Genomic DNA, 16,008 nt, shown 5'->3' on the forward strand with positions numbered 1-16,008 from the left:
CCAAAGGCTGTAGCTGTCCACCCAACCCAGGTGGCCAGGTTTGGAACGGATATTGCAGGGGTGGCTGTGTAACTTGCTACTGGAACAGTAGGGGTGGGCTGACATGTGGCATAAGGCTACCAGTGAAACTCCACTACCATCATTTCCAAACCATCTTCTTCCACTGCTGCCTCAGTAGACACAGCTCCCCATCTACCTGCTTTTAGCAGCAAAGTCCTTGATGCTTCTACAAGTCAGAGGGAAAGCCATTCATGCTGCGAGTCTGTGAGCCGTGACTGAGTTGCTGGCAGGAGGGCAGGGCTTGTGCTCACACTACTCCGCACCCCGCCTTTTGCACCACGCATGCTCTTGCAGCCCTGCAGCAGCTGGGGTCCTTTCCTCCCAGGAACCAGCCCCCAACCCACTCCACAAAGAAAAGACCGCAAACAACAGTTCCTTTTTTTCCTTTTTTCTTTTGTACACAAATATATACAGGGTATTATACACATCTCTACACAGACAGTGCCACTCAGAACACACAGCTCTCTGTGGGTAGGGCCCCGACAGCCACAGAGGCAGCCCCGGAGCATGGCCATACCTACAGAGACCATGGCATCCCAGCCCACCTGCTGGACCAGGAGCAAGGGCAGTAGGTGGGTGTGAGAAGAAGGGAAGCAGGATCAACATCCCCCCTGCCCCAGCCTGCGAGTGGACCGGGAACTCTCAGCTCACATGCTCATCTCATTCCTGGCCGCTACCTGGAAGGGACGGGCGACTCTCACCATGCCCCTTCACACCCATGTGTGCCCCAGCCCCAGCAGAGCCCTGGAAGCTGGTATGACCCGCCCTCCCTACGCACTGAAGACCCACACCTCTTCTGTTCCATCCACCCTTTTCTCCAGGCCTGGGATTCCTATAGAGGTCTAGCACAGGAATGGCAGCTATGTCCTCCCTGGAGCAGCCCCCCACCTGCTCTCTGTGGGTCTGGTTCCCTTCCTCTAGTGGAAGGCACAGGGGAGAAAAGCCGTAAGATGTGACCACCGATCCTGGCAGCTGAGGTGAGCAGGGCTGACAATTCGCTTGTTCTGGTCGATTAAAGTGCTTGGAGCTCCTGGACCAGCACGGGTGATTGAAAAGGTAAATGACCGTCCCCTTTCACCTGGCCCCTCAGGGTACAGCCCCAGGGAGCTGGTACAGCACCCAGAGACGACAGGCAAAGGGAGGGTGATAGTGTCCGCAATGAGCACCAAACAGGATGGTGGCAGGGTTTGAGGGAAATAAATATAGCTAAATAGCAGAGGGATTTATTATTTTCCTTTACATTTTACACAAGGGGACAGGGGAAGCAATTGAGGGCAACTGATACTGACCAGAAACAACCTCACAAAATGTCTTTAAACAGGGTCAGTCCTTTCATGTGCCAGGGGCTCCAGTCACCTCTCCCACCCATCCTGTTCCCTGCCTGCCTCTGGGACACAGCTATCAACAGGAAGGGGGCAAGAGCAAGAGGTAGGAGAGGAACAACCCCCCTCTCAGGCTGGGTGGTGGCAGGGGAGCCTACACCAGTCAGGGCAGGTGAAGAAAGCACAGTCCCATGAGGCTTTCATGCACCTGAAGATGGTGGTCTTGGTTGGAGACAGCTCCTAGGGGCTGCTTTCCCAGGGCTCCCTCCCTCTCTCACCACCTCAGCTGGGGGAATACCCTGCAGCAGCTCAGGGAAGGAAGCCCATGGGGCCTCATTGCAATGAGGCAGTGCTGATCTAGCAGGGTGTTGAGGGCCTGTAGCTTGAGACCCTTTCTCCTCTCTCCCTAGCACCCAGGAGACCCCCACACAGCCTCCCCACCCGCAAGCCTGAACCTGCTGTGCAGACACAGGGCAGCAAAAGGGGGGCTGCAGTACCACATGGGGGTCAGGTTGATTTGTTTGAAAGGGGAGTAAAATGTGCAAAGAAAAATACCACTTTAAATGATGCTGCAAACCCCTGCCTGTGCCCCTGGGGGAGGAGGGAACAGGACCTGGGGGAGAGGCTGCCTGCGCCTCCTCCTGCTCACGAGAAATGCCCTCAGCACCCCTCATTCTGCGAGGGCCTATCTAGCTCACGCCAACCCAGTGCCCCTTCGCTGGTGTGATGCCACCCTTGACCACAAAGTCAGGGTCATCGTCACCATCCCAGTGATGAGGGGGAAACTTGTCACCACCCCTGGGCCTGGACCAGCTCCTGGGATGTCACACCTACTGGATGCTGGAAGCAGTTGAGAAAGGGCACACGCAGGCATGGGGAGAAGGTGCAACAAAAGCCAACCCCACCCTGGGTAGGGCTTCCAATAAACTGACTGAAGTTTTTCATTTACCACCTTCCCGTAAATCTAATAAATTATTAGTGTTTTTCACCAGAAAGACGGGGGATACAGTTGCCTGCTCAGAAGACCCCAAACGTTCCCCTTATGCCCCTTCCCACAAAGCACCCAGATTTCCTCCTCCCTGCAGGTCCAGGGCAGCACCATGGGGGTTATGGTCCCCCTCCTCCCCAGCCTCTGGGAGTCTGGGGTCCAGGGATGCGTTGAAGAAGGTAGCTAGTAAAGAGCATGCCTGCCGAGCAGCCGGGCTGGCGCAGGGGTGGAGGGGCAAGGAGATGGAGAGCTTGCAGCAGGGCCCCTGCCCTCACTGAAGGCAGCAGCCCTGGGGGCGGGAAGGTGAGGGCAGTAGCCAGCACCCTCAGGTGCCTCTTCCCAGGTCTCCGTGCGCACAGCCTGCCCTGCTCCTGGGCCTCCTTCCCCTCCCGCCCTTTGAGGTCCCTACTGGTGGATCTCATTTTCTATCAGGCTGTCCTCACATGACTGGAAATCTGTGTCATTCATGCCATCTGCGTTGATGAGCTCCTCATCCTGCGATCCCTGCTCCTCCGACTCTGTTACTTCGCCCTCCGGTGAGGAGTCCTGCAGCACTTGGGCGATGTACTTCTGTCAGGGGCAGGCAAGGGGCAGGGAGAGAGCAGAAACACATGTGAGCCCAGGGAACTTCTCCAGGAAGCAGAGCACAACACACTAAGCACCATGCATGAGGCTGAGCGTGGGGATATGCTGGGAGGGCAAGGAAGTGTCCAGACTCCATGGAATATACCAGGAGTGGGGCTGGGCCCGGAAACACTGGATGTGTTTCAATCCCCAGCAGCTTGGGACAGGGCATCTGGGCTAGGAAAGAATGTGATTCTCAGGCTCTTTAGAGCCCATGTGAACTGGAAGACTGTACTTCCTTTTTTGCTAGCAGATGTGTCTTAAAGCTTTGCCTGCCTCTTATAAGGATTCTCCTTTTGGCAAAATGTTGCTGCTCTTAGCTGTCTGAAACCTAGGAGGGAGCCTGGATTACATGTGCACACCCCAGCCCTGCTAACCTGAGGAAGCAGGAGGCTCTGCTTTACCCCACCTCTGCAGCCCTGCATAGATCCCTACTACAAAAACCTTGTGGAAGGAAGCAGTTGGAGTGAGCCAGTTGAGCCAAGGTGAAGTTCCAAAAACCGGTTCTGGGGGTCTCAGAATGTTGGACAGGGGAGAGAAGAGTCCCCAGAGCACTTCCATGGCCTTCAAGGCAATGCCCACGGAGATGCCTTTGTGTTGGCACTAGGACAAGCCTGGTGGGTGACAGCCTCTGCTGGCGTGCAAGCGTGCAAAGATGCAGAATGAGAAGGGAGACTGACCCGGCTGGATTCACTGTCCCAGCCGAAAGAGAGACGGAAAGTAAATGCACAGCATCTGAGGAGCAGCGGGAAAGAGGTGTGTGTGTGGGGGTTACACTTCACCGAGAGCAGGTGAGGGGCACAGTGCCCAACAGTTGCCTCCCACCCTCACTGGGAGGATCCAGGTGCTGACCCAGAAAAATGAAAAGTGAGGAGTGAGGTACTCAGACAGGGAGTTACCTCCCCCTTTCCAAACTCAGGCAAGGAATGTGCCAGGGCACAGAGATGGGGATAATGACTCACAGCTGATTTGGGAGCTGGCAGATTGGTGGCAGGTCTCCCGTTCTGCCTGTTGTCCATGGCATCCACTTCGGTGTGGTCAATCTGGAGAGAAAAGGAGAAATTGAGACTGCCAGGGCAACATATCTACAGTCCCATCTCAGCAATATACAGGCAGCAGAGACAGCCTCAGGACTATCCTTCTGTGAAGTCAGGGTTGACAGGCTCTTCTGAAGAGCAGGCTGGGACCCCTCAGAGCCCCTGCTGCTTTGTGGTTGAGCTGTGCTACCAAGGAGAAGGGTCCTGCATCCAGCCATTCTGTCTCACCTTGTAGTTGTGAGCGCTGAGGTATTTGAAGTGCCCAAAGCAGACATGACACAGGCAAATCACAATGGTGATCACGAGGACCACAAAGGTGAACATGGAAGTGGGGGCCAGGAACCCTGGGGCAAAGGAAAACCAAAGTGTCAATGTCAAAAGGACTGTGACCATGCTCTGTGGCTGGAGGCTGCCAGGATCAGAGCCTGGCCAGGGAAGTGGCTCAGTAGGAGGCTAAGGGCTGGCATCCCAGCCCAGTGCTCACCTGTGCGCACTGTGGAGAAGAAGAGAAGCCAAAAGAGGCAGAGGATGGGGGCTGCCACCACCTGATTCACAGCCCCTGAATGGATCTTCTTATCCAGCTTGGCAGGCAGGTAAGCATAATACAGGTTGTATCGGTCCACGAGGTGCTTTAGCAGCATGTACATGAGCCCTGGGAGAAGGAGAAGAAAGCCAGACAAGTGGGGCATCAGCCTCTTTGCTAGACTGAGAGGGAATATCTCTCCCACAACAGTCTTCTTGCTTCCCCTCCATCTCTGGCACAGGGAGGCAGAGGGGTATTGCTTACCAAAAGGGACGATGATGGGGCAGGTGATGCTGTATGTCATGACTACAGTGAAGACACACATCATCCAGGCGTAAGCAGCCCCAAACTGGAACTCGTAGGCCTGGTGCTGCGGGAGGGAATGGAGACCCATCAGCAGGAGGACCCTGAGAGCTGAGTGGGTATATGCAACACACCCAGCTCTGTGCACAGCACCAGGCGAGCCCCATCAGGGTCCCACTGCAGCGCTCCCCTCCCTGGGTGCAGGCCACAACCCATCCCTCAGCCTCGCTACATACTCGTTTGACGTTCCTCCGCTCGGCCGCGGAGCGGGCCAGGCAGAGGCGTATCATGTACATGAGCAAACCAGGGATGCGCAGCAGGTCCATGGCATTCCCGATGAAGGCAGAGGCGATAACGTAGTTGACAAAGAAAGCCCCATTGTCTGGCAGGAACACACACCTGGGGAGATGCAGCAAGAGCAGGCTGCAAGGGGTGCTCCCTTCTTGCAGGGCAGCAGCTGGGTGTCCCCATAACCTCTGGATGCCAACAAGAACCACCTCCCATTGTAAACAAAGCCTTTCTGCTCAACTCCACTTACTCAAATCGTACAGCAGCTTCAGCAAGGAATTTTTTGTCGAACAACCAGCGGAAAAATACATCCAAGCTGTGGGGGAAGAAGGCAAGAAGAAAAGATGAACCATCAGAAGCAGCAACAGACAGAAATGCACATAGGTAGAAGCTGCTCTAGAAGAATCCAAAGCTCTGACCATAGACTGTGTTGTTCCCTGTTGAGTGTGTCACCAACAATTATGCAAACTGGACACTGGAAAAAAAGATAAAACTGAACAAAACAAAGCAACACTCAAAAAGGGATGTAAAGCTTCCCATTCATGTGTGTTCTTATCCCTTTACTCTGATCATCTTAATATTTTTCCTCTCTCCTCTGTTTGGGCACAGCATCCATGTAAGGAATAGATGACTGACTCTACAAAAGAAATTGGTTAGGTACAAGGTACCCTCCAACAAGAGATTTAAAAAAACCCTTAGAAGAAACAAATCCCATTTTCCTCAATTTTGGTTTTTTTTATATAAAACTACCCAGTCCTCTGGCACAGGTGGAATACGGAGCTCAACAGACAACAGCAGGGGGATCAACTCCTCAGAAGGAAGTGTGGTCTGTTTTGTGGTCAAAATGCAAGCCTTCTGAGAGCATTCACCTGCCCAAGATGCAAATTTACATGCAACAAGGCTTTATTTATCTGTGTTGCAAACATGTAGTCACACCCAGTGGGATGAAGGACTATTCTTCTGCTACTATCAGATGGTTTGCCTTATTCTCAGGATTTACCTGACATCACCACTGAGGGTTGTATCTCAAATACGGAATTCAGGTGGGATCTTAAAGTTAAGAGTTCCCAGTTAAGAGTTCCCTGTCCCTCACCCACCCCCCAGTTTCTTCTTTCTCACGCTGTTCCCCTACTTGGCCCCTGTTCAGTGCTAGAGCCCACACCAATGGCTGACAGGTGATGCCATCAGTGTTTCCTACAGGGCAATTTATAAACTCTGCAGGAAGATTTGAGGCATACACCCAAACATATGAGCACTTCTGTACCTAACTATCCCACCCAGCCAAGCAGCATTCAAGTTCTGGCTTAAAGGGGGAATTCACTAGTTTTGTGCAAAATTTGGACTGCACACTGGACAGAGGTGGAAAATGCCTCCTTCACCAGACGTCAAGCAGACTTTTCACATGTACTCATCTACCATGCCAAATTTTGCTGCATTATTTGTAACATCATGGCACATGTCAATGCATCTGCAGATTGAGTCAGTAAAGTCCTAGAGACCCAGACATGTATGGTCTGGTCCACTCTCCCTCAACTAAGATTAAATACCAGTCTCCCGAGGGGATGACAGCCAGGGCACCAGTGAAGTGAGGAAAGGATGTAAAAAAAAGAGAACAATCAATCAGGCGTGCACCTCAACCCTCCCTGTGCTCCACATCTTTGTACTTGCCTTCCCTTCCCACAACCCCTACCTGCTCAGGCCCAGAGATGGCAGCAGCAAGACCATGAAGATGAGGAAGGTGTAACACTTGTGCATGGTTGTCCTATTCTCTCCAGACCTGAGGAGAGAGAGGCTGTTAACCTTTCACCCCACCAGCCACATAAGCTGTCCTCCCAATGTCTAATCTAAATCCCACCCTGTCCATTCCTAGTACATGAATACATCCCCTTTCCCTCCAGCATATTTGAAATCCATTATCGGGTCTCCATTCCTTTCCCCTTGTCTCACAGGCTCTGCAATCATCTTCCCTGACCTGTAATCCTGAGAGCTGGTGACACCCTCCCCACCAGTCCCTGCAACATAGACAGAAAACAAAGGTTGCATCGTGTGTCCTGTGGGGAACGTGCCTCACAAGCAGCAGGCTTCTAGTGCTCTGCACTCCAAGTGCCTGCCCTGTGGTTAGAAGCCAGAGCAGCTAAAATTATTTTCCCTTGGAATTGCTACATCTTACACATGGTACAGGCATACCACCCCTGCCTGCTCTCACATGAGACAAGACTTCCCTCACTACTAGCATTTCTAATAGTGATCAGACCCAACTCCTCCCATTCTTCTTGTAGCCTGTCAAGTTCTGCTCAGACAACCACGCTGCACAACAGTAGCTAAAGACTGGCAGAATAACTGTCCACAGCAGTCCCCAGGTGCCCAAGAGGTGCAACATAACACCATGCTTGGAGCGAAAGACAGAAGCTCAAGCAGAAAGATCCAGCCCACAGCTTTATGTAGTCAGAAGCCTCTAGCAGGCAATGAGCTCACTAAGAAGGTAAGAACAGGTGCTGGCTGTCCTTACCTGGTCCAGTGTGCTTCGAAGAAGGCAGAGTAGTATACAATGGTGGGCAGAAGAGCAGAGAAGCACCACAGCAGCAGGGTGGGGAAGAACTGGGTGATGATTGGGTTCTGCAACAAGGCAGAGAAGAAATCACATGTTACATGGTGAACCAGCTCTTTTGCCAGGCAAAGGTACAGTTGCCTCTGCTGATGCCAAGGCGCCAGCACTGTGACTGCCACTGCACCCTGTCCAGGCTCAGCATCTCCCCCATGGTCAGGTTGACAGGACCCAGGGACAATGACAATCTCTCTTCCTATCCCCAGCTTTGCAGGGGAAGTTGTGCCTTGGGGCAGTTCCTGTGTTACCCACCCTGCACCTGTCTCCAAAGTCCTTACATTGAGGTACTCCACGGGCTTGGTTACATTGAACTTGTCCATAGTGGTGATGATGATAGCAGGAGTGGTGAGAAAGAAGAGAAGGATGAAGAGGACCACATTAATCACAAAGCAGCGGATCCACCATATAAAGCCCCGGATGGAGAGGTGTTCCCTGGGAGGGAGAAAGAGGACATCAGGATGGCTGCACAGGGCAGAATACCAGGTGTGGAGCCTTGCATGCACACCACAGCCCAGCCTGGTGAACAGCACTTAGGGTGCCAGCCCAAGGTTTTCTCCCTCCCAGTCAGAACAGACCTCTAGCTCAGCCAGGCTGGGCTTCAGCAAGAACAATTCACTCAGCTCCTGCTGGAGCAGATGGAGAGGGAGAAAGGGAGGGTGCGCCCCTTTCCCACTGGCAGGGACACTGAACTCTACAGAGCTGCTCACCAGTAGATGTTCTGTGGGTCAGGAGCATAACTGACAGTCCAGTTGGAGACATGGAGGGACTCGCTGCAGGAGGAGGCTCTGGGCTCCCCACGGCATGCACAGCCCTGGCACTTACAAGCATTGAAATCTTTGAGGATTCTGGACAAGAGAAAGAAGGACACGCTGACAAAAAAGGTTGGCAGGCACAAGCCGAGAGGATGCCTTAGCACTGCTGTTCTTCTGATTTAAGGCAAAGCCTGGGACAAGCCAGCTTCTCAGGGAGGGCGGGACCATCTGGACTCACATGGCTGTGATGGTCTCATTGTGGAAGGTGACAAAGGCCATTCCCAGAGGCTTTTCATTAACCTTCTCCTTCTCCCGCTTGTAGTCATCTTTGAGCTTCTCCTCCAGCTTGGTATAATACTCAATGGCTTCCACCTGAGCAGGAGGACAGAGGTCAGAGGAGAGATCATCCGGGGACCCAAGCTATGGGACACCCAACCTCTGCCCAACACCTCCAGCACTCCCCTACCTCCTCACAGCCCTTGATGACACAGCAGCACAGGTGGCCACAGGGCTTGGGGTTGATCATGGATGGGGTGTTGTCCTTGCTCTGCAGGTTGGTGAAGTAGATTCGTCCACGCTCAGCTTTCTTCCTGAAACACGAGAGCAGAAGAGAAGGAAGAAAGGAAAGAAAGAGGGTGACTCATAAAAGCTCTGTGGCACCAGACTTGAGGGGTATCAGGAACATTAACCCACTCTGCCTTTTCTCCAAAAATAGAGGTTACCTCTCTGCATCAAGGAACATCAGCCGGGCAACATCATAGCAGGGACGGGCCTCCAGGACAGTGCAATTGGCATAGGCCTCCCTGTGGATGAGAAGCATCAGTTCATCACAACTGGCACCAAAAGTACCCCTCAAGCAAATTCCAAGTGTTCAAGACTTCTCTCTGGCCCTGAGAAGAGTGTCCTGGGTTGAGTACAGTGATACATACCAAGAGTTTGCAGGGGAACCTGCAGGCTCTGTCCCTTACAGTGGATGTAAAATACAGGGCAAATGCTACATCCTTTATGCTTTGGAACAAGGAGCCTTTCTGGACTTCTGCCCTGTAGCAGCTAGGAACCTCTCTGACCCCACACTCCCCCCTCTGCCTTCACAGACTTGTGGTCAGAAAGAGGCAGAAGGGTTCCCAAAGGGCACAAAGCATTTTTTTTTCTACCATGGTGCTTCAAAACATGGTCCTGACAGTAAGGTTCTGACAAAAGAGGAATTTAATTTTCTTGTTAAACACTAAGGACTGTGATCAGGGCAGCAGCACAACATCCCACTGTCACTGCTTGAGCACCTCCTGCCTGTATCTCATCTGTGAACTTACTTAACTACAACTCAAGACAAACCCTGTTCATTGCTTACCACACTGACCCCCTATGGCTCTGCAAGACATGGCTGAACCTTTCCCAAGGCACAAAACAAAGGGTACTTCAAATTCAGAAAAGAAGCAGAAAAGTAACAGTGAGCAACCCAAAATAAAAGTATTCACTGATTTTGCCTAGCTCTCTGCTCTCAATGTATTATTGCCATTCCAGATAACACTAGTACTACCCTAATTAAAACATCCGTTACAGAGCAGTGTTTAGGGACACAGTGAGACTTACTCAAAATGCTTCTTGATCTTCTCTGGCTCAGCATATTTTGAAATCCCATTGATGAATAGAGTTCGCTTAACCTGAAAAGAAGAGAGAAGGGAGAGGACAGGTAGGTGTGGATGGTGTAAAAGACCAGATTGCAGCAAGACCCCCTCCCAAGACTTGTGTCAGTGATGAAAAAGGGTAGCCCCATCAATTCTAGCTACTAGGGCTCCCCTTCTCCTGTGCTTCCACTGGTTGTAGTCATCCTGCACTCAGGTGCACTGCAGATTGATAGGCTAGGGACTTACACTGCAGGTACCTGAACAGAAACACAGCTACCCTTCAGAAATGAAGAAGGTAAAAGCAGCTGGAATAACCCATAAGGAAGAATGGGGTCCTTCCACATGTTTACCCAGGGCAGGCCTCTCCTGTTTCCCCACAGGCATGCTGCGCTGGAGGTGATCTGCCTTTGGCCAGGCAGAATAAAAACAGCCAAAACATGACAGCACTAAAATTGCTGCGGAAATTGAGGTGCTCTGCATTGTCTCCAAGGCTATCTGGCTTGACCACAGGGCATGGGAAAATGTGTCTGGTAGAGTGGCCAGATCCCACTCACCAAGTCATCCTCTTTGTAGCGCATCTTGGAAGTGTGCCGGCGCATGCTGTACACTGTCAGCAGCAGGTACAGGAAAGCAAAGGTGGTGTGCAGCCACAGCAGGTTATTCCTGTCACAAGGGAGACCACAAAGGTCAATGCAAGGTTGCCACTACAAGTCTGTGTATGGCTGATTGTGCCCTGAAGGCACTGGGGGCATGAGTGAGTTCAGCATAGCACACAGATGCCCTACAACCAAATTCCAGGAGCTCAGCCTGGAAATTGGAGCAGGGACAGCAGCCTCACAGCAAGGGCAGAAATACAACCTTAAAGGTTGTATTCACTTGCTCTGCAGCAAGTGAACATTTACAAAACACCCCTTAAGGGCCTCAGTTACCCATCCCACCCCTGCCCAAACATACCCAGACTTCAGGTTAGCGATGGTTGTCCTCCCAAAACTGTAGGCATTGTTTTCTAGAGAGAAAGAGGCAGACACAAGCATGTTCAGTTATACTGAGTGGGACAGAGCACCACTAGAGTGAGCTACAGCAAGAGTATCACCTGCAGAATACCTAAAAACCCAAGTTACATAGGATGATGCTGTGGATGCACTACAGTCAAAGTGAGACAGCAGTTAGGGTTTGTCTGTGTTAGTCCTGTCCTGCCCTCCACTGTTACCCAGTGGTCTGGAACATGGAACATGGTGTTGAAAGCAGATGCCCCAGCCCAGCCAAAAGCTCCTTGTTCTCACCTAGCAGGTCCCCTGAGAAGTTGACAGGTAACACAATGCCCACGGAAAGCACACCCACGACCACCAGCAGCCCAATGATGTGCCTCTGGAAGGACAAGTAGTGCACTGCATCAACCCCGCATTTGTCGCGGATCTCATCATCCCTGCCAAGGAGAGAAGAGCTGTCAGGCAATTTTCTACATTTTCTCAAGTGCTGGGGAAAAGTACAGGGTCCCAGCTGCCCTCCTGATCTGAGCACACATAGCACCCCTTGTTCTGCCCTACAGAGCTGTAACCAGACTCTGGATTTGGGAGCCCAGCACTCAGCCTTGAAGCAGCCTAGGCAGAAACCTGCCTGTGCAATGATTACCCAGCCGGGCTCCCCATGGCCCTGTTCTCTGTTCCCCAGGAGAGGAAACTAGACGCCTTATACCCTCCGGGTGGGGCTTGCCTTCCCTGCTAAGATACAAATGCTGATGCTATCCCACAGCATTCTGAATAGAAGTGCTTGGGAGACGACTCCTGTGCTTCATCATCTGAGGATGTCTCCCTGCATCCTCCTCATAGCAATCCCTGAAACAGCAGAGCCTCTAGCAAGAGTGCCAGGGAGATGAATATCTTTGCAGAGCAGGGGACAGTTTCTGAGATGGGACTGAGGTGAGGCAGCCTTGGGCCTGGGTACTCTCCTCTGTCACAGACTCTGTGACCTTATTTTGTCTTTAGGACTCCTCACATAGTCCTGTCATTGCTTGTCCTCTCCAGAGGACAAATTTCACTTGTGCTCTTCAGAGAGGGGCTGCAGCAAGGGCAGTGACTTCATGAAGCTGTACTGCACTGGCTGTCCCGACAACCCTGCACTGCCCCTCCTTCCCCATGTGGGTCCCCCATATAGGTCCTGGGGCACTCACTTTATCCTGAAGATGGCTGTCAGCCAGGAGCAGAAACCCTGTGCAAAAAGAAAACAGGACAGTTTCACTACACTCTGTGCTCCTTTAGCCCAGCTCCCTCCTTCAAAGGTTCCAGGGATCAGGCTGGGGTCCTTGCACCTCCAAATACTTGGCTCAGTGGGGGCAGACTACAAGCACCCAGATGTGCACAGCCACAGAAGGGCCAAGGTGAAGGAGGTAACAGTGCTAATCCATGAAGCACAACACAGGTTGGACTCTGCTGTGTGGCTGTCCGCTACCAACTGGCAGCCTGACCTTCAAGGCAACCCACGGGCTCCTGGCTAATATGGAAGCTCTCCAAAGCCATGGCACACCCGGAAAATTCAGCATACAGATACTTCAGCCATCATGCTGGACAAGGGAAACTGTAAGGACCAGGAAGGTAGGCTGGGCCAAGGCAGTGCTCCTCAAAGGACACCTGGGCGAGCTTCACCCCCCATCCATCACACCCATTATCCTCCCCTTCAGCAAGGAAAAAGCCAGCAGAGGAAAACCCCAGCATGAGGAAGAGCTGGCAAGTAAGTATTATTTGTAATGCTGAGATTATAGGCTGGACAGATGTCTGTTAAGCCACAGTGATCTAAAAACCTATTTATTTAAGCACCTGTCTAAGAACTGCCTAATTCCTTGAGCTCTATACCACACTCACACACTACAAGATGTGGGACTTAAGGCCCAGGAACAGGCAAAGGTGTTTCTTCTGGAGAGCCCTTGGTTGAGCCAAGCTGTGGGTTCCTGGCACCCCAAAAGCAAAGCGTTTGACTCTTGTGGCTACTCACGTTGTCCCTCTGGTCGAAGTCCACAGAGCTGGATACGGACGTGAGGCGCTCGTAGCGGTCATGGTTGTCAGAATGCAGGGCGGAGGCTACACTAAAATGACAAGTGGGACGTGAGGGAGAAAGTTAGAAGATGCGAAGAGGCAGCCTGGCCAGGAACCAAGAGCACCCAGGAGACGAGAGGTTAATTCAGGTCAGTTTGCACCCGGCGAGATGGAGAGAGGTAAGATCAGAGGTAGCAGTAAAGAGAGAACCCTCCTCAGATGGCATGCTGAGCCAGGCAAAGCCCATGGCCTTAGCCCATGGATGCTACTTGTTAGGCACCTTCTGAAAGGCACCCAATACTACGTGGCCGTCCCTGCAAGGAGAGGCTGGCAGAGGCTGCCACATAGGAAACGTGAGGTCTATTTAGCACAGGGTTTAGACAGCAGAAAGGAAGTGAGAATTGGAGGCTGCCACAGCCCTTCTGGCTCTGGCATAGCTGGAAAGGCACTGGGAGCAGCTCCTGTCCTGGAGGACCTCGCTCATCTTCAGGAGGAGGAAGGAAGGAATCTGGTGGGCTGCATCCTGCTACACCAGTCCTCCTCATCCTTAGTGCAGGAGGAAAAATACAGCTGCCTGGAGCCAGGCTCAATGCAACCTTCTTCCCAGCCTCAGCTGAGCTTCCAGCCTGGAAATCCTTTGAGCAGGAGCAGGACAGACAGCTAGAACAGAATGTCTCCATGCTAAAGTACAGGAAAGCAAAAGGGGTAAATATCACAAAATCGCTTTACTCCAGCCAGAGGCAGGGACCTAGATGAAGAACCTGCAGCAGAAGCATCCAAGGCTGACAACAGCCCCACTACAAACAGAGGCAGAGGGCAGTTGGAAAAGGAGGCAAGAAAATGGCCCAGAGATCTAAATTAAATAGCACTTGCAAGGTGACAACAGCAGGCTGGGATCTCAGAGGTGCAAGAGGAGAGATTACTGATCTGAGGGCTAGAAACAAAGAGGAAAAAAAACAAATGAAAATATGGTCTCCCTACAGTCAGTACAGGCTCAAGGAGGGTAAGATGGGCAAGAATACAGAGAAACTGCTGCTGAGAGACAAGTGCTAGAGAGGAGGTGGATGATACTGTGGGAAAGAGAACAAGCAGAGATCCTCATGAACATTCAGAAAGAAAGTGGATGAGACACGTGGCCTCTCTCAGAGCAGAGTAGCACCTGCTGAGTCCCCAGTTCCTAGCTGGAAGTAATAGAGACAGGGGAAAGGAGATTAGCTGAAGGTCAGGGGACTACAGCAGTGCAGGTTAGACAGTGGTGTGCAGCCTTGCCACTGTGCAGCCCCACAGTCTGCTCTGCTGGAGGGACAGTGACTGCTTCAACCCCGCTCCCAAACCTTCAGCTCTTAATAATTACAGAGGCCTTGCAGCTGGGCACAGGGAGTGAGGGTGAATTTCTGCTGAAGAGAAATTTCTGTCCTGAGAAAAGCCCAGCATGATGACACCATGAGCTTTTGGATAATCAGGATACCTCAGCTCCGTGCAGGGGGATGCAGTGACAATAATCAAGATGACCTGAAGTGTTTAGAAGACAGAGGATGCAAAACCTTGCCAAAGATGGAAAGCTGAATAGGGAGCTCCAACAGCAGGTGCACCTGGATGGAGACTTTTTAAAGCAAAGCACTGACAGTGCAAGTGGGTGAAAGCAAAATTTCCCCAAATTAAGATTAAGGTGGGATCCTACATGATGCAGATTTGGTGCAGGCCCTGCCAGGGAAGGAGAAATACAGGATCTGAGGCACAGCTAGCCTCAGGCTGAAGGAATCAGGCTCCAAGAGGGCAGGCCAGGCATGCTGTGGAAAGGGTTTGCTAGGGAGTGAAGCTGGAGGTGGTTGCACAGATGGCAAGCCCACAGGGCTCTGTGATCAATTCCCTCATATGCAGAGGTGCAAGTGGGTTGCTATGACCTCCCAGTGCAGACTGAGTTGCCAGTTGAGACTGTTGCTGGCTACTGCAAGCTCTGATAAGACGCAGGACAAGGGCACTTGCTGGGTCTCAGGGAAAGGGAACACATCAGAGGAGGATGCCCTCTCCCACCAAGAACAGTGTTGTACATTCAGGGGCTGTGAGCACCAGGTGACACATACGTGTTCCTAACCCATCACCTGTCACTGCAACCCCAGTAGAGAACAGCCGGGATGGGAATGTTCCATTAGCCTTGAAGGAGCACAGAAAGAATGAAACTTTCTCACTGAGTTCTGCAGGTTTTTGGAAGCTTCTGGCTGCTAACACTGTCCCAGCTCATACAGTAGCTTTAGGGGCTGTCTGTATGGTGTGTATGGAACAGATAGCTCCAGCAAGCGCAAATGAAAAACAGGAGGAGGAAGAAGTGGCCCCCTGGAGAGAGACAAGCATTTGTGAGGATAAATGAAGTGGCCCCCTAAAAAGTCCTCAGAGCATGACGGCTCTACTACCTCTGTCTTACTCCCCCTGCAAGATGTTAGCAGTGAAAAGTTGCCAGACACACCTGAAGCAGGGCCAACCACTAGAGAAGCAGTCAAGCAGGAGCAAGAGGTCCCCTCTGTGCCATGTACCACAGTGACCACTAGTTCTGTTTAAACAACTTCAACTGCTCTGCTCCCAAGGACAAGGATCAGCTACAAAAATCAGGCAGATTCTTGTACCCCCTTTAAGGCAGTAGCAGGCCCCTGCTTTGCAAGTGGGAAAAGGAGGCTGCAGCTTGCTGCCCTGGCCTCAGACACAAATCAGTGTGGCTGGAGTGACCATGGCAGGCTGTGCACTGCCAGCTGACCATCCTCTCTGCAGCACATACCCCCCAACCAGTCAGAAAGTTGAGATGGTCTTTTCTCAGGCACAAAAGCAGAAAGAAAGAGGTAAGAAGAGGGAGGACAGTC

The 16,008-nt window shown here is 52.0% G+C and overlaps 1 protein-coding gene across 5 annotated transcripts in view; it reads right to left on the bottom strand.

The window, feature by feature from the left end:
• Positions 1-432: 432 nt before the first annotated feature.
• Positions 433-16,008, bottom strand: part of TMEM63B (transmembrane protein 63B) — a 48,846-nt gene continuing 33,270 nt past the window's right edge. For 4 of the 5 annotated variants that reach the window (XM_059841428.1, XM_059841423.1, XM_059841425.1 and 1 more), the window contains 20 exons: positions 13,116-13,206; positions 12,298-12,335; positions 11,411-11,553; positions 11,082-11,133; positions 10,682-10,790; positions 10,093-10,163; positions 9,225-9,305; positions 8,969-9,092; positions 8,741-8,874; positions 8,458-8,595; positions 8,029-8,182; positions 7,655-7,761; positions 6,836-6,922; positions 5,396-5,461; positions 5,094-5,256; positions 4,819-4,924; positions 4,516-4,683; positions 4,260-4,375; positions 3,957-4,037; positions 433-2,940 (listed from right to left, as the gene is read on the bottom strand). In XM_059841428.1, the coding sequence (XP_059697411.1) occupies positions 2,776-2,940; positions 3,957-4,037; positions 4,260-4,375; positions 4,516-4,683; positions 4,819-4,924; positions 5,094-5,256; positions 5,396-5,461; positions 6,836-6,922; positions 7,655-7,761; positions 8,029-8,182; positions 8,458-8,595; positions 8,741-8,874; positions 8,969-9,092; positions 9,225-9,305; positions 10,093-10,163; positions 10,682-10,790; positions 11,082-11,133; positions 11,411-11,553; positions 12,298-12,335; positions 13,116-13,206 (2,194 nt within the window). In that variant the 3' untranslated portion in view covers positions 433-2,775. The remainder of the gene's footprint in view (positions 2,941-3,956; positions 4,038-4,259; positions 4,376-4,515; positions 4,684-4,818; positions 4,925-5,093; positions 5,257-5,395; positions 5,462-6,835; positions 6,923-7,654; positions 7,762-8,028; positions 8,183-8,457; positions 8,596-8,740; positions 8,875-8,968; positions 9,093-9,224; positions 9,306-10,092; positions 10,164-10,681; positions 10,791-11,081; positions 11,134-11,410; positions 11,554-12,297; positions 12,336-13,115; positions 13,207-16,008) is intronic. The other variant, XM_059841427.1, reaches the window with a different exon arrangement.

This window comes from Haemorhous mexicanus, chromosome 3, assembly GCF_027477595.1.
Source record: "Haemorhous mexicanus isolate bHaeMex1 chromosome 3, bHaeMex1.pri, whole genome shotgun sequence".
Lineage (NCBI taxonomy): Eukaryota > Metazoa > Chordata > Aves > Passeriformes > Fringillidae > Haemorhous > Haemorhous mexicanus.